The sequence below is a fragment of the Biomphalaria glabrata genome, chromosome 3, assembly GCF_947242115.1.
Source record: "Biomphalaria glabrata chromosome 3, xgBioGlab47.1, whole genome shotgun sequence".
In the NCBI taxonomy this organism is placed as follows: Eukaryota; Metazoa; Mollusca; class Gastropoda; family Planorbidae; genus Biomphalaria; species Biomphalaria glabrata.
This window is the reverse complement of record NC_074713.1, coordinates 23,238,166-23,262,942: the sequence shown is the minus strand read 5'-3', so window position 1 is coordinate 23,262,942 and position 24,777 is coordinate 23,238,166. Positions and strand designations below refer to the sequence as shown.

At 37.7% G+C, this 24,777-nt stretch overlaps 1 protein-coding gene across 2 annotated transcripts; it reads left to right on the top strand.

Annotated features, from left to right (window-relative positions):
- Window positions 1-4,188: 4,188 nt before the first annotated feature.
- LOC106075135 (proton-coupled folate transporter-like) lies at window positions 4,189-23,458 on the top strand. Of its 2 annotated transcripts, XM_056024079.1 has the most exons (10): window positions 4,189-4,390; window positions 7,413-7,529; window positions 7,640-8,168; window positions 10,202-10,484; window positions 11,477-11,676; window positions 12,160-12,367; window positions 18,388-18,613; window positions 19,524-19,607; window positions 19,986-20,139; window positions 23,047-23,458. In XM_056024079.1, exons 3-10 carry the CDS (start codon window positions 7,804-7,806, stop codon window positions 23,132-23,134), a joined length of 1,608 nt encoding a protein of 535 aa, XP_055880054.1. In that variant the 5' UTR covers window positions 4,189-4,390; window positions 7,413-7,529; window positions 7,640-7,803; the 3' UTR covers window positions 23,135-23,458. The 2 variants fall into 2 exon arrangements, with proteins under 2 accessions (XP_055880054.1, XP_055880055.1); XM_056024080.1 differs by lacking the exon at window positions 7,413-7,529.
- Window positions 23,459-24,777: the final 1,319 nt, after the last annotated feature.

The window sequence follows — 24,777 nt, the reverse complement described above, 5'->3', positions numbered from 1 at the left end:
AAGTATTACCATACCAGCAGGTTTAGCATCATCAATGGGTCAAAGTTTAAAGTGGGGAGAATACTGACCACCCCCCAACAGCTTTAAAGAATTTCCTAGGTCGTTATCTCCATTTTGAGAAGCATCGTCGCACAGCAAGCGTCTTATCAAGTGTGACCTTGTTTCCAATCTAAATGTCACGTTCCACAAGTTGAAACAATATAAACATGTCACAGTTGTTTTATTGCTGAACAGACTCGCCCCAGTTACCGCATTGTTTATGTTTGTATTACATCTTTCTCTGTAGATACTGACAAACTTATCCACCGATGTGTGTCACATGATTTGTCACATGACAAAAGTTTTTAAATCCATTTCTTGAGTCTTTAACTCGTTCAAATAATACATGTAATCAATGACAGATAACTAAGACTTGACCCGTGTTTCAAACAATAGCCATCAGACCCTCGCCAGATAGTATTTAATGTAAAATTTATAAATAGATGATAAAGAGTTTGTACTAAGCTAGGTACAGACGAACTTGTGGGTGGCCCTGTGGGTCAGTTGTTGTTGATTTTTCAAACTTTGCGTTACACACAATGCACTTCAAACAAATGCGGATTAATGGAAGAGTCCTATTAAATATTGTTTACATTTGTGGATGTGGACACAATAGGAATTTCTTTTTTTTTCTTTTGTTACTAACAAAAGTACACTATGGTACACGCATAGACATAAATAGATATAGACTGGCCGATAAAAGAGTTTTATGAAACGAAAATTTGTGACTTGCCATTTTGTGTACTTTATTATACAGCAGTGTAGTTTTGTTTAATCTCTAAGACTGAAGATCATGCAACTTTTCAGAATTCGGAAATCCGACAACAATAGATATACATGTTTTTAAGTTACATGAAGGTATTTCCTTTTTCCAGTCTATATTTATTTATGTCTATGGGTACACACTTTCTAGAGATAATGAAAGTAGTAGTTGCATCTACAAAACAAATAGGTCAGATATTTTTAATAACCTTTTTTTTTGGGGGGGGGGGGGCAACACCAAAAACTTAAAATACGAAAGCCAAAATTTGTTTTTAGGATTGTTTCTCGAGAAAAAATCACATGTAAGAGTCCATTGAACGCATTACCTAAACTTTATCAATCGCAAGTTAAAGGTCTATAAAAGACAAATAAAACTTCTTTATGGAAATAAAAATTGTACATACATATTTTATTTAAAAAAAAACGAAAAGGGTTTGTTTTAGACAATCAAAAGTTGTCGATGGACGTTCCGCTCTATCGGATTTTCAGTAGTGCTTAACGTGACAGACAGACATCACAGAATAAACAAGCAAAATATTTTTTAAAAAAAAAGCTTATCTAAACGGAAGAAATCCACATTTACAGCCATATATCTTAATACTGTCAGATTTATTTCTCTTTTTTATATAAAGCAAAATGAATTTATTAACACTATTCAATTAACTAATTACTTTTTTTTTAAATATGTATATTGTGCAAAGTTTCTACTTGATCCCAGAATGGGAAGTGGTTCGAAATATGTACCCGACACGCAGACAGACAGATAGATAGAGTGAGTGTCTTTGTAACAAGAAATTAATATTTAAAAATACTTAAAAAACACAGCTTATATTAGGTGTAATTGTATCAATTAGTTTGGATCAGTCAGGTTCAAGAGTCCCCAAGGGGACTAATTCAACTTATACCACCACGTCTGTCAAGTACGATTTGTTTTCGTTGTTCATGATACCATACCAAATTAATTAATTACCAATAGTTAATAAAATAATTGGTTATTTTAGTTTATTTTTATTTTTTTTTTGCTGATTCTTGTGTTGTCGGGTACAATAAATAATTGTACAAAATTTCAACTTGATCCAAGATTGGGTGTGGGAGAAATAACGTGTACAAACTTTTTCTGCAAACAGACAGACACAGTGAGGTGATATAAGCTTTGTAAAAATAGCGGACTTTCCCTAGCAAGACTACTAAAAACAAAAAAAAACGTTTCCAATGGCATGCCTCTGACAACCAGTCCAACTCCTGGCCGTCACGTGTGGCTTAGATATTGGATCCTGTGGCGGAGCTGTTATCATTAAAAGGAGAATGAACACTGGAGGAGGACAACTCTGAATTCAAAGCCCTGCTGCCTTGTGGCTATACCAAAAATGGAAGACTTCGGGAGTCAACCCTGAAGAAAAATTAGGCAAACATTAGGCAGCTTGTAGTACACAGTGCTAAACCATGGCAGAGTCGCTGATTCCAAATTGTATCGGTACTCGCGCTTACTTTGGATTCGTGGAGAGAGGGGAGCTGTTGTGTGGGCGACATCGTTCCGGCCATAAAATAACGCCCAGGCATTCCCCTCATGATAATCCAGAGTCGTTTCGTGACTGGAATGAGGCCATACGTATTCAAAAATAAGATTATCAACTGTCACCAGTGCAGTCTTTTAGCTTATAGCTATACATTTGGCCTGAAGGCTTATTCATTTATTTTTGTTGAAGTGAACCATGGGATTTACATCGACATTGAGAAACTCATTTGATTTCTTCTTGCTACTCAGTTATCCACCCTGGCCAAGATTTGACTAAAAAGCTTAAACCGCCCCCCCCCCCTTTTTCCAACATTGGTTTCTGGGGAAAATCATCATCCTAGTTTCAAGGACTCTTGTCAGTCAAGCTACTGCTACACTGCAACCAGATAATTGGTAGTTGAATTCAAAACCATTATGACGAATCTTGAGAGAGAGAGAGAGAGAAAGAGAGAGAGAGAGTGTGTGTGTGGGGGGGGCAGCTTAAAAAAACAAACAATGTCACGCCCAAGTAAAAAAAAAGATCAAACTTCTAGATCAGTGGTTCCCACAGTGGTCTATATAAACCCCTAGGGGTCTACGACAACTTCCAGGGGGATCCATGTAAGTGAAAAATGAATTAGAGGTAAACGAAGTTGGTGATGTAGGCTACTTGTCTTCTAGACCTACACATGTATGGACTATGTAGCCTGGGTACGTCTTTCTATTTCATTCCTGTTATTAGAATAGAAAAAAAAACTTGTTTATAGTTTATTTAAACAGCTTAATATTGTCTCTAGGTTACTACATTTCTCATTACAGATGGACGAGTTTTTCCTAGTAATTACCATTGGTGTAATTTCGCTTTATTATGGATCAAGAAATCCATGTGATATTGCTCTTTGCGAAAAGTTTAACAAATGACACTAGAGGAAATTAGTAAAGAAACATGTTTAAAGTGGATGAATTTATAATAGCATAGGATATTCCAAAAACCGTTAAAAATGGCGTGGGGTCTACGAGACAAAACATGTTTGGGAAGCAATGGTTCAGATCTAGAAGTTTCCTCATTTTTTTAACGTGACAAATATTATTTAAACTATTTTTTTCATTCCAACTATTTTGATTACTAAACTAGTTTCAGGCCCGTCGAAAGACAAAAAAATAGCTCCCAAGCATATGGGTACACTGCCTCCCCATGCCTAGAACATTCGCGTTCTACTCGGGTCTTGTCTTGAGTTGACCTTTATACTTTCTTTCCTTTCTCCCGAACATATTGGTACCTTAGTGCTGCTATTTATGTGACATCTCAGGTAATGTGTCAGCACTAAAAGCTTTCAAAGTCCATCTACGAAAACATTAAAATACGTATAAAAGATGCATTAAAACGTGACGCCCCTCCCCCCCCCCCTTATTTTTCCGTTGAGATCTAGACGGTCGCGTAGCTAGGAAATTTCCATCATTCGGGGGCCCGAGGGGTTTGACCTCTTTGGGGCCCAGCATTTTGAGTAATATTTAATATTTAATGTAAAAATAAATTTCGAACAAATTCTCCCACGCCCTCCCCCCCCCCCCCCCACCCTAGCTACGCCACTGGATCTAGGATTAGTGTCTGTTTACCTGTCTGTTATTTTTCTTTTTTTTTTTTTTTCATTTAGCTATGATGTTTGAAAAAAAAACGCAACGAAAGCTTTCTTTGTCTTAGTAGCAGAGTTGAAAGGTCATAGAATAGAGGCAAGTCTAAACGAAATCTATATTTAAATAGAAAGGGAACGAAAGGTTCTATAATAGTTCATATTCATTAGCATTAATTAAGTTCTTTGTCCTACTTTTGAAAACAATGTTCATTGGCTAAGTCCTGTGTGCAATCAACTGTTGCGCGCACACACACACACGGGCATACACTCTCGATAGAGATACACATTTCAAAATAAACACACATAATTATTCATCTACTCTCACCGACCTGTGAGGCTGTGCATCACACCAGACGTGAAGCGTGTAACTTAAGTTATCAAAATAGCTAACTAGCGTGAAATAGATTAGTAGATCCTGTGACATGGTCTCATTATATCGCTAGAAAAAATTTGTTATATGGTAAGTATTAAACTCTTCAAGTTGTTTCATAAAGGTTGTAAAATTGTGTTTGTGTTTCATTTTTATGCAAATCTACTTTTCGTTCTTGGTTTTCTAGCTTATTTATAACCTATTAGCTCCAAAGCAGGGACTTATTAAAGAATTTAAACGAAAGTAATTAAAACAACATTAAATTATCTTCTGTGACTTTTTCAACAATTTTTTTTTTAATGGATTAAATTACATTCTGGGTATCACATTTTGTACACTAGTTTCTCTTACTTTCCAAGTGTTCACTATGCGCAACCTGATTGCCGCAATTCGCGAAAACTCGCAAGCTCTATCAAACCTTTGTATTTGTTCTATTTTATTTCCCCAAAAGCTACAGTCTAATTAGAAAGAATTTTCAAAATAAAACGAATTCCGAATTTTTAAGGCAATTTTTCTCTTTTCCCTAAGTCTAAATTTTTTTAAATATGCCTTTTTAAAATATGTGATTTCCACGTCCTTTTAGACGCGGTTGAAATAAGAAAACAAAGCCAATCCTAATAACATTAAAAAGATAGATCTAGAGATATAGAGTCTTTTTTTTTTCCTTTTTTGACAGAGAGAGGGAAAGAGACAGAGAGAGAGAGAGAGAGAGAGAGAGAGAGAGAGAGAAGTAATGGTACTTTGTAACACTGTCAAAATAAAAACGACCAAAAAAAAAACCATCTAATTCTAATAGCATTGAAAAGAGAATTCTAGATCTATTGTCATTCCGCTACATTCAAATGGGGTCAAATAAACGATTACAATTAATAAAACCGAATTGATATTGCTCTTTATTTATAGAACAAAAGACCAAGAGAAATGTTGAAATGGGAACGGGAATGTGTACGAAGGACTCACTTTTTGTTGTTGGCGGGAAAGGAAGAAGAAGCGAATAAGCAAAAGTACTACTCAACTTAACGGGCCCAAAATATTAGAGCGTGTATGTGTCGGGCCGCATTATAAAGCAAGTCTTTCCAATGTATTAGATATTAACATACGTGGAAAGGGGAACGGGAATGTGGCCTTCCATTCAGGTCTTCGGACAATGTTGTTTTTTTCCTCTGAATCTGATGGTATAAAGGAATGTATGTAGTGTCTAAAGCAATACATTGCTTGCATTAAGATTGGATATGTTTGATATGGCACTATGGTTATAATTATTGTAACCAAAAGTTATGTTTTCAATTTATTGTAACATTTGCTGGTGATCATTCTTATAGCATAAATCATGTCATTAAAGCCTACATGTACATTTTGAAGGCATTAGATAATGTAAACTATTATAATAAGTTGTCATCAATGTTTTTATTTTAATCAATTTAAGCCTTTTACTCGCCTACCCAATTTTTTAAAGATCACTCCTCCAATCTGGATCAAACCCTCTCCCCGCCGCCGAACACTATTTCTGGAATTGAAAGCCAACAAAATGCATATTCTGAGGTATCTACAGTGCATTATCTTGCTATTAAAATGTTTTATTTCAAAAACCTAATGTGCTATTCTTACTGACTTAGACCCTCTCTCGCCTCTCGGCGCATTTTCCGACAAGCTGTTTCCGCAACTCTTATTTTGCGTAATTCATTTTTTCAGAGAACATGTCCCGCAAAACCTCATTCGACGCTCTGTCACAACCTTACTAAGGGTTCGACTCACAGTTCGGCATATGATTTCTTTGATTTAGACCCGATCTCTATAATTGACTCCTAAAATCTGTCTTAGCCATCTTTGTTGAGCCACATTTAGTGTTTTTCAATTTTGTCAGAAGACTATTCACACTTTATTAATGGAGCCCAAGCCACTGGTAGAAATTTGTAACCTTTCTTGACTACGCTCTTGGAATTACATGCCTGTATTTCGCTTTAGATTTTATATCGAAAAGGAAAGTTTTTTCGTCAAAATCATCTGTTGAGGGGTTTTAAACTAAAAAATCTCTGCAGTTTTGTTGTTTTTTAATTCAAAACCCCATTTAGCTACGATCATAGAATTTGGTGACTTTGCTTTAAAATAATAATGAAGAGAGAGGTTTTCAACTCTAAACGCTCTGTAGGGGAATTTTAATCAAAACCATCTGGAGGGGTTTTAAACTTTAAAGAAAAAGCCATCTGGAGGAGGGGGATTTAAACCCAAAACCTCATAGCATTTTGAGTGCGTAATTTGCTTTTTTTTAATATTGAAGAGGTAGTTTTCAGCTTCAAACCCCGCTGGCAGGGGGTTTTAAACTCAAAACCCCTTTGGCTACGCTCATAGACTTTATAATGTGTAATTTGTTTTTTTTTTATATTGAATAGGTACTTTTTAGCTTGAAACCCCAACTGGAGGGGGGGGGGTTAAACTCAAAACCCCTTTGGCTACGCTCATAGAATTTTGAGTGTGTAATTTGCCTTTTTTTGTATTGGAGAGGGGGTTTATCGTAAATTTTGGAGGGGTTTTTAAATCAAAATCTTCCTTAACTGTGCTGATTGAATTTGGAGATTGTTGTTTGCATTTTTTTGTTTTGTTTTATAGAAGAGGGGGATTTAACTGCAAAACCTCTGGTAGGGGGTTTAAAAGTCAAAACCCCCTGTAGGGGGTTTTAAACTCAAAGCCCCTGGTAGGGGGTTTTAAACTCAAAACCCCCTGGTAGAGGGATTTGTATCTCAAAACCACCTGATGGTTTTTTTTTAAAATCTCAAAACCCCCTGGTAGGGGGTTTTAAACTCAAACCCCCCTCGGCTGTGCTGTGGTAAGTGATGATTTAGTATTAAAATCTCACCTAAAATAAACAAAATGAATAAAAAATCAGTCACTTAATTCCGTTCCCCCCCCCCTGAGGGGGGGATTTCATTTCGGGGGGGGGGGGGGTTGAACCCCAAACCCCCCCCCTGGCTACGCCCATGGTGCGTGGCGTGTGCGCGTGTGTGAGTGTGCGCTTGCATGTGTGTGTGTGAGAGAGAGAGAGTGCGAGAGGGAGTTTATTTGTGTTTTTTTCTCAGAGTCCAAAAATTTAGAATAAACTTCCTTTTCATTCTAGGTGAAGGTGTCAAAACGAATTTGATTTGGTGACTTAATACAAAGTGAAGCATTAAGAAACTAATAGCGCTCAGGGCGAATGACTCTTGATTTCACAAGTCTGACTCTAGGAAACTCAGTAAGAAAACTATTGCATCAACTATTAAATTTAGGGAGTTTCTAAATCTGAAGTAGCTCAAGTAAAGGATTAATTTTGTTTACTTATCTATGTTGTTGTTTTTTTTTCAGTTTTAAACTGTCAGAAGAACTGTCAATAAACTGTCAGAAGAAAGAAGAAATGCATCCAATGAAACTGATTCACGCGATGTATCTTCACACCTTTGTGTATGCCAATGTAACAAGAAGTTGGCAAGCTCTCTTGTGATATTTATTTTTTTGGGACTAAGAAATTTATGAATGAAATCATATCAACCAATCCGATGGAAGATTCAGAAAATGGTCAACCAATCGAATCTCATTATACAAGAGACGCTCACGCGCAATCTTCATTAAGCAGAGGTGGCAGTGTGGGTGAACATGAGCGTAAACACCTTGTGGGTAACAACTCGCACGAGAACAGGTCGGGTGATGTCCCCAACAGATCGGAGGGGGAGACAGTCCACGGGGACACCCTGGAGAAGTATCCATTTCTGTTGTTAAACATCGTGTTGACTCTAAACAGCGGCGCCTCTAGGATCTACACCAGTCTTATAGACCAATATTTGTACCAGAGATTTGCCAACGATATTTTGGGAAATTATTCTGAGAACACAGCCAAGTATGTGAAATTCAATTTATTTTTAATGAGTTTTTCATATGTAGTTATTTAGCTAATTACTTAGGTTATTACATAGTTGATTATTAATTAGTTATTAAGTATATTATAAAGTTAATTAGTTAACTTGTTTGTTAGTTTCTTAAAACTAATTAGTTCTTTAGCTAAGTATTTAATTATTTTGATAATTTGGTCGTTATTTAGCTAGTTAGTTCGTTGTTGTTTTGTTTTTTTTAGCTAAGTAGTTATTTAGCGAATTAGTTAATTAGCGTATTAGTTATTTAGCGAGTTTGTTATTTAGATAATTAGGCCTAGTTATTTAGCAAATTAGTTATTTAGCGAGTTAGTTATTTAGCAAATTATTTTTTTAGCGAGTTAGTTATTTAGTGATTTGGTTATTTGTCCAATTACTTATTTAGCAAATTAGTTATTTATCGAGTTAGTTATTTAGCAAATTAGTTATTTAGCGAGTTAGTTATTTAGCAAATTAGTTATTTAGCTAGTTAGTTATTTAGCCAATTAGTTATTTAGCTAGTTAGTTATTTAGCCAATTAGTTATTTAGCTAGTTAGTTATTTAGCCAATTAGTTATTTAGCTAGTTAGTTATTTAGCCAATTAGTTATTTAGCTAGTTAGTTATTTAGCCAATTAGTTATTTATCGAGTTAGTTATTTAGCAAATTAGTTATTTAGCTAGTTAGTTATTTAGCAAATTAGTTATTTAGCTAGTTAGTTATTTAGCAAATTAGTTATTTAGCTAGTTAGTTATTTAGCCAATTAGTTATTTAGCTAGTTAGTTATTTAGCCAATTAGTTATTTAGCTAGTTAATTATTTAGCTAGTTAGTTATTGAGCGAGTTGGTTACTAGATAATTGAGACGATTGTCGTCGTATATCAATGTTCCAACTGATCAATCAGCATTTCAAGTTCTTGGTCTGACTCAATCGTCTCGTTCACAAGTAGATCTAGTTCGAACACCTTGCTAGCAAAGGGATCAAGTGCAATAGAGTAGCGAGGTACCGGGCGTCATTTACTTAGGGGCGCCAAAATGTCTCCAAGACATGTTTTTCGGGAAATAGGATTACGCCTACTTGATATTTGATTATGAAGGTATGGAAATAACTTAGTTAAATGATTAGTATTGTGACGAGTAATATTATAATATTAATCACCCAATTTTACCTTCTGTATATGTTCCGGTGTTTCGATCCCAATACCTCTCTGAACTTCTATGCCCTCCCCCATCTTTAAAAGCCAAAACTTCTTTATTTTCGTGAGGTTCAAACCTGACCTTGGACCTGGGCCGGGAACAAAACAAGACATTAAGTTGGACTGACCTTGGACCTGGGCCTTGAACAAAACAAGATATTAAGTTTGCCTGACCTTGGACCTGGGTTGGGAACAAAACACGATATTAAGTTTGACTCGTTTTTTTTTTTGTTTTTTTTTTACTTAAGTAAAAGTCAAGAATCCGTTTCAGACCTGCGATCTGGGGGGGGGGGGCAGATGATGTAAATCTCCTGTTTTCTATTACCAACGGTTAACGAGGGTGTCACAAGTCCAGAAAAACGACCAACCGCCTTTACCTCTCCAGCGTCTGTCAGGTACCCAAGAGAGTTGGTTGAGAGGCGTCTTACAACTAAAGAAGCCGAGAGAGTTGGTTGAGAGGCGTCTTACAACTAAAGAAGACGAGAGAGTTGGTTGAGCTCATAGGCGTCTTACAACTAAAGAAGCCGAGAGAGTTGGTTGAGAGGCGTCTTACAACTAAAGAAGCCGAGAGAGTTGGTTGAGAGGCGTCTTACAACTAAAGAAGCCGAGAGAGTTGGTTGAGAGGCGTCTTACAACTAAAGAAGCCGAGAGAGTTGGTTGAGAGGCGTCTTACAACTAAAGAACCCGAGAGAGTTGGTTGAGAGGCGTCTTACAACTAAAGAAGCCGAGAGTCATCTAGCCAAGCGCTCTACCACATCCGTTTTTTTTGTTTTACTTCAATTTTGAAAGTTTTTCTTACAACAAACTTTGTCCATCTGTCTTTGTCAAGGAAACCGTGTGTGAACGAGACCAACCAGTCGGACAGCACTCTCCAGATCCAGGACATGACGTCACAGTTCAGCTTGTACATCTCCATCAGCGACTACGCCCTGTCGGTGGTGCCCTGCCTCCTGCTTGGGGCTTATTCCGCCCTGATCAGAAGGAAGACGCTTCTGCTGATTCCAACACTGGCCACAGCGATTAAATCTCTGGACATTGCTGCCGTGGTGTACTGGAATCTAGACGTTCAATGGCTGTACCTGGGCTACACAGTGGAAGGCTTGGGTGGAGGTGTAGGTACTCTTGAGAGAATACCTCCTTATGATCTTATCATTGTGTTCCTACTTGTAATCGTATCATTGTGTACCTTCTTATAATCTTATCACTGTACTGTCTTGTCATCTAATCATTTGTACTTTTATTTGTGTTCATTATTCCGTACCTTCTTGTAATCTATTATTCACTTTCTTGGAATCTTTTCATTCTAGTATATATAGAGAGAGGAACCTTATTTTCCTAAGAACTTGTCATGTATTCCAATTAGACAAAAAGAGGAGGGCTTTCACTGTACTGCTTCTTGATATGAACATAAATCTTAAATTATTCTAAGGACACTGAAATTCTCACAAAGGTGGGCTTTTAAACAATTCCTCCTTTATACAGCTGACCAACTTTTGTAAGAGTGATAAGTAAAGTTTGAACATTTTTACCCGCCCCAATCTTCTTGCCCCGACAAAAATCCTACTAAGCAAAATGTATAACTCAGAGCATATCCAATTCAAATGATTGACCTCTAGATCCAGACTTGGAAGATGGTGCGCAAAACATTACTGAATGTTCATTTCTAGATTTCACTCTTCATTGTCTTTAGTGAGGACATGCGGGAATACCCGCTGACGTAGGTTAAAGATAAAGATTATCTAGACCTCCAGAGCGAATTTAATTATTAGATTATTATACTTTAAAAAAGTATAACGGTCAAACCAGAGTTTTCCCTGTGCGGCCAATCAGCTTATAATTCTTTTACCAAAGATATACATAGACTAGCAAAATTTCTAGCAAAAAAATAGTTAGAGCCGTTTTCGAGAACGGTGTACAGGCAGGTTTTTGTTTCCTCGTCCTACGAAGAATTCGCAAGGTGAATAGAGGGATTGTAATAAACTGTTCTTTTATGCTGTTGTAGTTTTCAATCGTTTCGCTTGGAAGTGTAGAAAGTGATGTTTTAGCATTTGGAAAGAAAATTTGAATAATTTCTTGATGTTAATAAATGTGTTGACTATTGCAGACGTCTGGAATACTGCTTGGTATATTTCTGTACATGTCTGACATTACGTCCAGGGGAAGGAAGCGAACATTTGTCATGACATTTATGGAAGGTCTCAAAGGTTTCATCTCTGGAATCTTGTACTACGGCACTGGCCAGCTCATCGAAAGCACAGGGTTTATAGTACCCACTCTGATGGCTGCTGGGTGCATGTTACTTAGGTCAGTGAGACAGAAAAAATAGGTGGATGTCAGACCCAACGGTTTTAATATATATAATATATATATATATATATATATATATATATATATATATATATATATATATATATATATATATATATATATATAAAATACTGAATACCACAAGGTTTAGAAGTTTAGACCATAATGAAAACTTACGTAGGCCTACATTTTAAGTTTAAATTCATTTAGAATCGAGTTTCCTTTTTTTTTTTCATATCTTTATTCCAAGTATGCTTTTTTAAGAGCGTGCTCTATTTTTAGTTTTTAATTCAGTTGTAACGTATGCCTATTTACTTCAGCCATATATGGTAGAAGCCCTTATTTTTAGCGTGTGCCTAATACAGTGTTAGCGTGTGCCTAATAAATTTTAGCAAGTGCCTAATTTATTAATAGCGTGTATCTAATTAACTTTTAGCGAGAGCTAAAGTTTCTTCTAATGTGTGCCTACTTTACTTTTAGCGTGTGCCTGATACTTCTGTTGCCAGAAAGGAAATCCAAACAAGTCAGCCATGTCCGAAAAGAAACGGCTGACTGGTCATTGGGAGCTTGCTATAAGAGACTAACTCTTCCATTTGGTAAAACTCAACATCCTATGGTCAAGAAGATGGTCATTTTAGCTCTGGTCGCCTTCCTTATTTTACTTTGTTCACTTTTTGGACAGTCAAAGGTAGGCCTATTAGACTAATAGTTATGATACATATTTATTTCACTTAGCTAATACAGTATACTTTTGTTTACAATATTTAATTTATGAAATAGCAATCAATAGAAAAAAAGAAAATGAATACTTTGAAAACCAAAGCTTATATGAGGGAAAATAACCACTAATTACTGCCATTTATCTGAAAATTACATGGTTTAGCTCCCTTTCTGTAAAACACAATAAATTATTTAGTACTAAATGATTAACTAACTGGTAAATTTTTCATAGCTTATATCAATACACTCTGTTTCGGAGGGGAGTTGGCTAAGTGTTAAAGAGTTTGGCTGTGAGTTTTCACCATGCTCTGGCTATAATTAAAAAAAAAAAGAAATTGAAAATATGACACATGGGTGTAGCCGCGGGGGGTAGGGGGGGGGGTCAAATCATCACTTGCCCCAGACCTCATGGTCTGAAAGGGAAACTTTACTTACTGCCCCAGTGCAACCAAAGGGGGAGGGTTAAGCTTAAAATTCCCTCCTTCTGGAGATTTTGTGATTAAAAAAAAAAGGTAAACTACAGTCACAAGTTTCATGAGCGTAGCCCCCCCCCCTCCAATACAAAATAAGACTATAGTTACCACTTTCTACCAGTCACTGGAAGCCATTAATTAAGTGCAGTGAATAGCAGATTTGGTTCTTGAACTTTTTTTTTTACCGAAAGAGTAGCAGGATAATGCAATGTAGATACCTCAGAACATGCATTTTTTTAAAGCTTAAATACCGGAAACAGCGCTCCCCCAGATTCCTTAGCTGTCAAGGTCGGTGTGTTAATGTCTGTCCACTAACTAAAGGAAGAGCCTTTGCTAGGGTAGAAAAAAATGTCCGAAAGAGTGAAAGGTCAGTATGTAAAGTATGTAATGAAGGTTAATTACATACAAACACACTCTTATAGACATCACTGGCGGATCCAGAACTTTGGAGTGGAGTGGGGGGGGGCGATTTTTTTCCAAACCCTAACCCTAACGACCAGTAAATCCTAACCCTAACGACCAGTAAATCCTAACCCTAACGACCAGTAAACCCTAACCCTAACGACCAGTAAATCCTAACCCTAACGACCAGTAAATCCTAACCCTAACGACCAGTAAACCCTAACCCTAACGACCAGTAAATCCTAACCCTAACGACCAGTAAACCCTAACCCTAACGACCAGTAAATCCTAACCCTAACGACCAGTAAATCCTAACCCTAACGACCAGTAAACCCTAACCCTAACGACCAGTAAATCCTAACCCTAACGACCAGTAAATCCTAACCCTAACGACCAGTAAACCCTAACCCTAACGACCAGTAAATCCTAACCCTAACGACCAGTAAATCCTAACCCTAACGACCAGTAAACCCTAACCCTAACCCTTACGACCAGTAAACCCTAACCCTTACGACCAGTAAATCCTAACCCTAACGACCAGTAAATCCTAACCCTAACGACCAGTAAACCCTAGCCCTAACCCTAACCCTAACCCTTACGACCAGTAAACCCTAACCCTAACGACCAGTAAACCCTAACCCTAACGACCAGTAAACCCTAACCCTAACCCTAACCCTAACCCTAACCCTTACGACCAGTAAATCCTAACCCTAACGACCAGTAAACCCTAACCCTAACGACCAGTAAACCCTAACCCTAACCCTAACCCTAACCCTAACCCTAACGACCAGTAAACCCTAACCCTAACGACCAGTAAATCCTAACCCTAACGACCAGTAAACCCTAACCCTAACGACCAGTAAATCCTAACCCTAACGACCAGTAAATCCTAACCCTAACGACCAGTAAATCCTAACCCTAACGACCAGTAAACCCTAACCCTAACGACCAGTAAATCCTAACCCTAACGACCAGTAAACCCTAACCCTAACGACCAGTAAATCCTAACCCTAACGACCAGTAAATCCTAACCCTAACGACCAGTAAACCCTAACCCTAAGCGTAACGCGCGTTCAGCATGTATATAGCCCATATATATTATACTTTTTTTAAAAAAAAGCAGTGTTTCTCAAAATTTGGATAAAAAAAAAAACGGCTATGTTGAGGCTTTTCTCTTGACAGGTAGGGGGTCTGGGGGAGCGCAGTAAGCTCACCCAGTGAAGTCCGTGGCAAAAGCATTTTCTTGCATTCTTCACAGCAGAAACGCTTTCTCCTGACAACTACAGCTCATTATTCATCCTTTTAAAAAAGAAACTTTTGAAAAATGTTTTACTTGAAAAATATTCTATAATGAATTTACAGGCCCTCACTACATTGCAAAAACAAACGATTTGTTCCTTGAAAAGAATGAAAAGATAAGATACCCCACAGATTTAGATTAAGATAAGACTTCAAGGATCGACGCCGAAAAAAAAATTCGAAAAATAATATTTTTAAGAAAAAAGCTCATTTGTAAGTGATACATTTTGTTCAATAGGCATGTTTGTAACTTTGTTTTGTTACAGAACTATAATTCAAAGCTCTAAATAAAAAATTACGGAAGTGGGAGGAAAAGTGGCCCAATTAGATTGTACTCTAATTTTTTTGCATTTCTAGGATTCAAGTATATATTGTAGGTTATAGTCTCAAAAGTTTTTATACAAAAGAAAAATATCAGTATGATTAAAGGTTGGAAAAAGGTGACTAGGAAAATAATATTTGGGTTTAGAACTCATCTCAATTGTTACTCTTATAATGAAAAATTTAGTATGAATTTTAAATTTTCCAAAACAAAGTCTTTCTAAAATAGGCCTAATTATGATAAATTCGTGTGCAATTTCATAAACTCTATCGCCATATTTGACTATTCTGTTTTAAAACATAGTTTTCGTCTGGAAAGGGGAGAGGGCGGTAGAGTGAAAACGTTAATCCTCGCTCCTTTTTATAATGTCTGCTAATGATTGCATTTGATATTAAAGGACGTGGGGCGACTCTATATAAGAATTTAATTTATATCATATATTAATTATATTAGTAAATTCTGTTTTTTTTAATTTTGTAAAAATTCTTAACTAAAATACAAAAAGAAAAAAATATTGGTTTGTCTGATGGTCGGAAGGCAATTGCATGTATCACCCCTCCCACCTGGTACAACCCTTTTTCATTTTATATTTACTAATGATAAACTTTGAGATCTGAGTCTGTGTGACATAATATACATCAATAGACATCAATATATACCGCATATTATATTCAACTAATTTTGTTCAGATTCTGATTTCTCCATAAAAATAGGACCACCCACCTCCCACTCGGAGGAGGGCTAGAGTGGGGAGGACAGTAGAAGCAATCACCCCCCCTCCCTTTCCACTACACCAAATCGGCTAAGATACCAGAAGTGTAGAGACATAATATACAAATTATATAATAATTCAACTAATTTTGTTCACAAACAATGATTTCTAAATAAAAGTAGGACCGCCCCCCCCCACTCAAAGGGTTTAGGTGGGAAGGGCAGTAGATGTATTTGCCCCCCCCCCCCCCCCCATTCGGCTCACAGGGAGACGACATAATATAAAGATTGGTTAAAATATAAATAATAGGTTTTAATTTTATAGATATTTAATTGATTCTGTTAGCAAGTTGTGATTTCTACAAATAAATTGGACCGCCTCCCACTCGAAAGTTTATGGTGGGGGGGGGGGGGAAGCGATTAATGCCATCGCCACCTCTCCATCCCACCAAATCGGCGAAATAATCTAAAAATAGGTTGAAATATAAATAATTAGTTTATATTATTAACATAACTGACAAATTCGTATACAAATTGTGTGATTTCTTTACTAAAATTCGTCCGCCCCCCCCCTTTTGTCTGGCCCCTACCGCCCACCCCCTGTATCCGCCAGTGATATATATATATATATATATATATATATATATATATATATATACACAGTGCTTTTGTTTTGTAAAAAAAAAATAGGTGCCGGTACTCAGTGATGGATTGCCTAACTTTTAACTACTAATAAATTAATAATAAACGTTAAAATACAAGTAATCATTTTTTCCCCACATTGAAAAAGGTGCCGTTGCGTACCGTCAAATAATGCACTGCAAATAAACATATTGCGGGAGGGGTTGTGGGCTACTATATATGGTAATGACCGGGACGATTTCAATTCCGTAACTGCAAGATACTAACTCTGCTTATGCATGAACAAAATTTTACATTCATGAGTTATTAAGAGCCAAATAATCGTTCTATAAGTGGTATATAGGAGGTATTGTCTTTAAAAAAAAAATTATCCCTTGTTTTTCGTCTTACTCAGTAGGCCTAGATCAGGTGTGGGAAAATTACGACCCGCGGGCCACATTCGGCCCACCGAAGTGTTTTATTCGGCGCGCCGACATCTATAGAAATCAGGTGTACCCACAGTATATACATATAAAAATGCAAATATGAAAAATAACACGTTTAGAAATTATTGAAACTGTCTCATTATAAAAATTTTAAATAAACGAAGATTACGCTAATCTCTGAGTGTTGGGTGGTTTGGAAGAAGATGGCAAGTGTAACAACTGATGGAGCTCGATCTTTGACTGAGAAAAACATTTTTTTTTTAAATAAAAAATATCCCAACCATAAACTCAAAACAGGAAAGTTTGCACAAAGCTGCATAAAATTTCGTCATTACAATAGCCAAAAGTACATAAAAATTAAATCTATTAGAGCTAGGTGTGATAACCACGGGTAAAATGAACAAAATAATTCAATGTATCCGCTATCTTAGCATGGGCAAGGCAAATGAGATATAAAATCTTAAGGAAGAAATTGTTATGTTACTTGAAGGACCCTGACTTTGATACCAATATTTCTAATGAAGAGTGAAAGACAGATTTCATGTCTTTTATAACTGCTATTGCAATGGGTTGTTTACATATGAAATACAAATGCATGTTAAATATTTTCAAACAAGGCTTTCCCATTTCTACAGGCAAGCAAAAGAAAATAGTTTTTGTCATTTTTCTTTGCTGAACGGTTAAATGATTAAAAGTACAACACTTATTAAGATTCTTTTATTGTGCAATTTATAAAAGCAAATTTTAAGACGTCAAGAACCAGTTTTCAATACCATGATTTATCGCAAATGCTGATTCAGCTTCAGAGGACATAACTCCAAGCAAAGAGAAGCTAGAGTCAGTACTACCACCGGAGTCCCACGGGTGCCAGAAGCTGTATTTCAACACTTAAAAAAACCTTGCTGCTGTTCACACTATTTGGGTACACATACATCTGTTCTTCTTCTTCCGCTTCGTTCTCATTTTACATGTTGGAGGGTTCCGATCAGTAATCTTATATCTGGGATGAATCGCGCAGTGGTTTCCGGATCAGGCAGTTCTCCGAATAGTCTTGGGAGAATCTTGTTCGGGTCTCTTGATTTAGTATGCACCATTGAAGGACATGGTCAACATTCTCTGGTGATGCTCCTTAAGGGCAGGTTTCGACCATCCCGACATTTAACTTCCGAAACTTATATTATTGTCTCATTCAGTGAGCAAACATTTTTTTGTGGAAACTAAACAAGTATAATCACAGGTCAATGTTGACTGACTGTAATTTGACAGCAGTCACAGGGGACAACTAGTAATATAGTTTCACAGTTTGAACATTTTGCACGAGTGTAAACATAAAATACTGCACATTAAGTACAAATGTATATTTGTGGGGATATTGTGATATAAAAAGACAACAGCAATTTTTAAAAATCGTAAAATTGGTTTCAAACATTGCTAACTCTTGTAATTTCTCAACGCGGAGTGTGAAAAAAAGAAAGAAAGAAACGTGTCTATAATACAGTGTAAATAGGAATTAAAAGACATTCTACACAGTTAGCTAGCGTATCTTTATAAGATATATACATATATGCGGCCCGCCATTCACAAACTTTTTTTATTGCGGCCCTTGATACAAAAAAAGTTGCCCACCCCTGGCCTAGACCCATTATACAAGTTTTAATTTTGTTTTAACCAATTCTTTTTCTTTTGTTTTCAATACGTGATGTGCCTCCAATAGATAAGAAACCTGTATCTCATGAACTTTCCCTTCTGCTGGGATGCCGTCACAATCGGCTGGTTCCTGTCTGCTCAAGACATCGCCTATAACCTGTTCACCATGCTGGCTGTGCCTCTGTTTTACACATGTCTGCCAGGCATGGGACTGGCCATCGTCGGACTTGTCTCGTGCATGGCGGGGACGACAATGTACGCCCTTGCTGACACAAGCTTGGAGATCTACCTGAGTAAGGCAGTCTTTCTAGATATCTACACGTGACTATTACAGGTCTTATATGTTACGAGAATTATTAGATGTAAATCGCAGCTGGGGCTGCGTAGCCACGTGAAATACTGGACTTCGGACTTGAAGACAAGTCTTATAATAATTATTACTAAGTATTACTAAGTATTAATAAGTATTATATATAATTTTTTTCAAAGTAAAAAGTAAATACACGTACGTTTAGAGACTAAATCTAGGTCTAGAGCCAACATGGCGTAGTTGGCTGTATTTCCGTAATTATGCGATAACGGAGTAGATTTTAACTTGTTTCCATTTATTGAGGTTTATAAGCGTTCCTTATATTTTTACGTAAATCCAATATGGATTACATCTTGATTCCTTATTAATAAAGGTATGGTCTTTTAAAAAATATTTATACATAATTTCGGTTTCGGATTAAGCGAACTTTCTTATTACCGAAGTTGGGAATATTAGGACACCACTGTATTTTCATAAGCACTAATAGGAATAGCTCAGTGGCTAGAGTGTCTGCCATCCATCAAGGAGGTTTGAGCCCTGGAATTGGAATTCAAGTCGAGCAACTTTTTACAAATTGTTTTGAGAAGCCACGAAAACATTTTCCCAGATACCCACTCCTCCCCCCCCCCCCAAAAAAAAAAAAAAAAAAAAAACTTGTGCATACAAATGATAGGAGAAAGCTAAAAGCATGAAATTGCGCTAAACAATTGGTAAAAATATTTCCAACCGCGCAAATTTATTATGATTATTCTAGCTAGTACACATTAATTACCTGTATGATATTAATTAACTAATTGATACAATTACACTTCATATAAGCTTTGAATTTTTAAAACTATTTGTGCACATTGTACTTACTTTAATTTGTTGTTCTTTTCCAATCTGATGTCTAGTTATTGGATTGTCCATTGCAAATAATGTTGCCTTTGGTTTGATACGAGGGGAGACGTCACGTCTGCTGGACGGAGAGTCACAAGGTAACATCCGGTCTGAGTTGCTCGAGCTATTCTCAATGACTAATTAGCATCTTAGATACGTAGATAAGAAAACGTAGCAGTCTATAGGAGAGTGAGTGGGTCTATGTCTACGAGTGTGTGCATGTGCGTCCCATCTATGAGTGTGTGTGTGTGTGTTGTGTCCTGTCTATGAGAGTGCCTGCTTTGTGTGTCCCCATCTACGAGTATGTGTGTTGTGTGTCCTATCTATGAGTGTGTGTGTGTGTGTGCGAGTCATCTATAAGAATATGTGTATATACCATCTATGAGTATATGTGTATGTGTTGTGTATCCAGTTTATGGCTGTTTGTGTAAATAAATGTGTGTGTAACAATACATTTTCTGCCTTTTATCTTTCAGGTTCATTATTCGCCACCGTGGCCATGTTTGAGTCCCTGAGCTTCCTGTGCGGGACACCTGCCCTGTTACTGTATAGCGCCACTGTCGGATGGTACAGCGGTTTCTCGTTCTTCCTGATGGATGCGCTGCTGATAGTCGCCTTAGTTCTGTTGTGGTAAGTACTGGACCGGAGTCCTGGTTGACCAGTGCACATGGAGCTGGCATTCCTAGTTAGTTCTGTTGTGGTAAGTAGTGGACCGGAGCCCTGGTTGACCAGTGCACATTGAGCTGGCATTCCTAGTTAGTTCTGTTGTGGTAAGTACTGGACCGGAGCCCTGGTTGACCAGTGCACATGGAGCTGGCATTCCTAGTTAGTTCTGTTGTGGTAAGTAGTGGACCGGAGCCCTGGTTGACCAGTGCACATGGAGCTGGCATTCCTAGTTAGTTCTGTTGTGGTAAGTACTGGACTGGAGCCCTGGTTGACCAGTGCACATTGAGCTGGCATTCCTAGTTAGTTCTGATGTGTTAAGTAGTGGACCGGAGCCCTGGTTGACCAGTGCACATTGAGCTGGCATTCCTAGTTAGTTCTGTTGTGGTAAGTAGTGGACCGGAGCCCTGGTTGACCAGTGCACATTGAGCTGGCATTCCTAGTTAGTTCTGTTGTGGTAAGTAGTGGACCGGAGCCCTGGTTGACCAGTGCACATGGAGCTGGCATTCCTAGTTAGTTCTGTTGTGGTAAGTACTGGACCGGAGCCCTGTGGGTTGACCAGCGCACATGGAGCTGGCATTCCTAGTTAGTTCTGTTGTGGTAAGTACTGGACCGGAGCCCTGGTTGACCAGTGCACATGGAGCTGGCATTCCTAGTTAGTTCTGTTGTGGTAAGTACTGGACCGGAGCCCTGGTTGACCAGTGCACATGGAGCTGGCATTCCTAGTTAGTTCTGTTGTGGTAAGTACTGGACCGGAGTCCTGGTTGACCAGTGCACATGGAGCTGGCATTCCTAGTTAGTTCTGTTGTGGTAAGTACTGGACCGGAGCCCTGGTTGACCAGTGCACATGGAGCTGGCATTCCTAGTTAGTTCTGTTGTGGTAAGTACTGGACCGGAGCCCTGGTTGACCAGTGCACATGGAGCTGGCATTCCTAGTTAGTTCTGTTGTGGTAAGTACTGGACCGGAGCCCTGGTTGACCAGTGCACATGGAGCTGGCATTCCTAGTTAGTTCTGTTGTGGTAAGTACTGGACCGGAGCCCTGGTTGACCAGTGCACATGGAGCTGGCATTCCTAGTTAGTTCTGTGGTGGTAAGTACTGGACCGGAGCCCTGGTTGACTAGCGCACATGGAGCTGACATTCCTAGTTAGTTCTGTTGTGGTAAGTAGTGGACCGGAGCCCTGGTTGACTAGCGCACATGGAGCTGACATTCCTAGTTAGTTCTGTTGTGGTAAGTACTGGACCGGAGCCCTGGTTGACTAGCGCACATGGAACTGACATTCCTAGTTAGTTCTGTTGTGGTAAGTAGTGGACCGGAGTCCTGGTTGACTAGCGCACATGGAGCTGGCATTCCTAGTTAGTTCTGTGGTGGTAAGTAGTGGACCGGAGCCCTGGTTGACTAGTGCACATGGAGCTGCCATTCCTAGTTAGTTCTGTGGTGGTAAGTAGTGGACCGGAGCCCTGTGGGTTGACTAGCGCACATGGAGCTGGCATTCCTAGTTAGTTCTGTTGTGGTAAGTGGTGGACCGGAGCCCTGTGGGTTGACTAGTGCACATGGAGCTGGCATTCCTAGTGACTGTGGTTTGTAGGGAGGTGGTGTAAATAATTGTCTCTTTTGTCGACATGAAGTGTTGGGTTCGATACAATGGAGCAGACTTGGCCAATGACTTTCTAGTCACGTGCTTCTAACCTGCTCTCGTTTCGAGATACAAAAGGTTCCATGCAAAAAAACATGTTTAGGCCTACTACCTACTTGAAAAAAAATAACGAATCGTTAGATTAGAAGAGTTAGATTAGAAGAGTTAGTTAGATTAGAAGAGTTAGATTAGAAGAGTTAGTTAGATTAGAAGAGTTAGATTAGAAGAATTAGATTAGAAGAGTTAGTTAGATTAGTAGAGTTAGATTAGAATAGTTAGATTAGAAGAGTTAGATTAGAAGAGTTAGTTAGATTAGAAGAGTTAGATTAGAAGAGTTAGATTAGAAGAGTTAGTTAGATTAGAAGAGTTAGATTAGAAGAGTTAGTTAGATTAGAAGAGTTAGATTAGAAGAGTTAGTTAGATTAGAAGAGTTAGATTAGAAGAGTTAGTTAGATTAGAAGAGTTAGATTAGAAGAGTTAGATTAGAAGAGTTAGTTAGATTAGAAGAGTTAGATTAGAAGAGTTAGATTAGAAGAGTTAGTTAGATTAGAAGAGTTAGTTAGATTAGAAGAGTTAGTTAGATTAGAAGAGTTAGATTAGAAGAGTTAGATTAGAAGAGTTAGTTAGATTAGAAGAGTTAGTTAGATTAGAAGAGTTAGTTAGATTAGAAGAGTTAGTTAGATTAGAAGAGTTAGATTAGAAGAGTTAGATTAGAAGAGTTAGTTAGATTAGAAGAGTTAGTTAGATTAGAAGAGTTAGTTAGATTAGAAGAGTTAGATTAGAAGAGTAAGATGTTAGATTGGAAGAGTTAGAATAGAAGAGTAAGATGTTAGATTAGAAGAGTTAGAATAGAAGAGTAAGATGTTAGATTAGAAGAGTTAGATTAGAAGAGTAAGATGTTAGATTGGAAGAGTTAGATTAGAAGAGTAAGATGTTAGATTAGAAGAGTTAGAATAGAAGAGTAAGATGTTAGATTGGAAGAGTTAGAATGGATGAGTAAGATGTTAGATTAGAAGAGTTAGAATAGAAGAGTAAGATGTTAGATTAAAAGAGTTATATTAGAGGAGTTACATTAAAACCGCTAGAGTAAAACAGAGAGAACCTTTAGATTAGATACCAGATGCCCCCTCCCCCTTTGTTCTTCTTATTTCCGATGAACTTGACCCGGAAGTTCTGTTTGTATTTCCTTTACTTTGACATGTCTGGAATCTTCATTCATTTCAAACTTGTTATTTCAGCATTTATCAATCTCTCTGGGTTCGCTACACGCGAGAGGTGCAATCAAAGGAGCTGCTGGTTGAAAAGTACGGAAGTATCAACTCTTAAAAAACTTTACCGTCTGAACAACACACTAAAAAGTTAACTCCCCTTTTTTTTAAATCAGACAATGGTTGATTTTCAAATTCTGTGATTCTGTGTCATTCCCGTGTTGCGCTCAACTTCCAAGAGCAGACGATGTTCACGTATGACGACGTTCTCTCGGCACATGGAACGGATGTTATGACAACCACCACAGTCTCCGGGATGTAACCTATTTTCCTTGCAAGACAATGTTTGTGTATTTGTATGTATGTACAAATGAGAATGTTTCAATTATGTAAGCAAATAGTTGTGATAAAATAAAGACATGTGAATACAAAATTCCAAATATTTGACTGGCACATTAGTCTTGAAATTTCCAAATATAGCGATTCAAATTATTATTTTTTTAAATAACTTTGTATACCGCATCTTTCGTGGTATATGACATGCTTAGTGCCAGGACCGGTCTTAGGCCACTCCAACCTATGCGGCCACAGTGGGCCCCGCACTTTCCTAGGCCTCGCGCGAATTCTAAGTGTAAATTATTAAACTGTACAATTTTTACTTATTATTAAAGGAGTCCTGGAATTCTCCTGAAATTGCAAAATATACGAAAAAGTAATGGAAATGTCCTGCAATTATTAAAATCTTCTGAAACTCATGCAAATCTCCTTACAAACAGACAAAATTGTCATTTCGGGGTGTCATTCAATATGGAAAACGCCAATCCTACTCGCGATTAAAAAGAAACAGCATTGTTAGCTTTCATTCAATAAAAACGGCGAATCACTCCACGGATAGTCCACGAGAAAACACAAAAGTAATATTCACACTACGGATGACTGGCTGCGCGCTTGACTGTCGTTTAAATTTATCAATCCTTGCCCGCTCCCAACCCCCTTTGTCCAGCGGGAGGTTTGGACTAGGAACTAATCTAAGTAATCTGCTATATATATATATATATATATATATATATATGTGTGTGTGTGTGTGTGTGTGTGTGTGTGTGTAAATAGCAGGGCCGGACTTAACCATTTTGGGGCCCTATGCAAAACGGATTTCGCGGGGCCAAGTTTGGGTAGGGAAGAGGATAATAAGTGAAATTTAAGAGTTTGATTTAGAAAATAAATTCGTCTATGCATTTTATTCATTCTTTACTACGTACAGAATTACTTTACTAGCCTTGCGTGTAGCAAAGTCATACAGTATATCATAAGAATTCTGTTTCCTACATAGATCACGCTCAATAGCAAGAATTACCAAATGTTTCAATCTATCTTTGAGAATTGTTGACCTCAAGTAATTCTTCATTAGTTTGAGGCGCGAGAAAGCTTCTTTCACCAGATTACACAATTACGGCTGATGCATAATGCCACCGTAAGATTGTCGTTTTCCATATTGAATGACGGGAAATCTGTTTTAAGTTATAAAATGGTTTAATTAATTAATTTTATGCACCTTGAATTAGCGCGGGCCCTATGAAAGTGCGGGTCTTATGAAAGCGCGGGTCCTATGAAAGTGCGGGTCCTATGAAAGTGCTCCTGGTAAATCGACAGGAGGTCGCGGGATATCTCTTTTAAGTTATAAAATGGTTTAATTTAATAATTTCTACACCTTGAATTAGAGCGAGCCCTATGAAAGTGCGGGGTCCACTGCGGTTACATAGG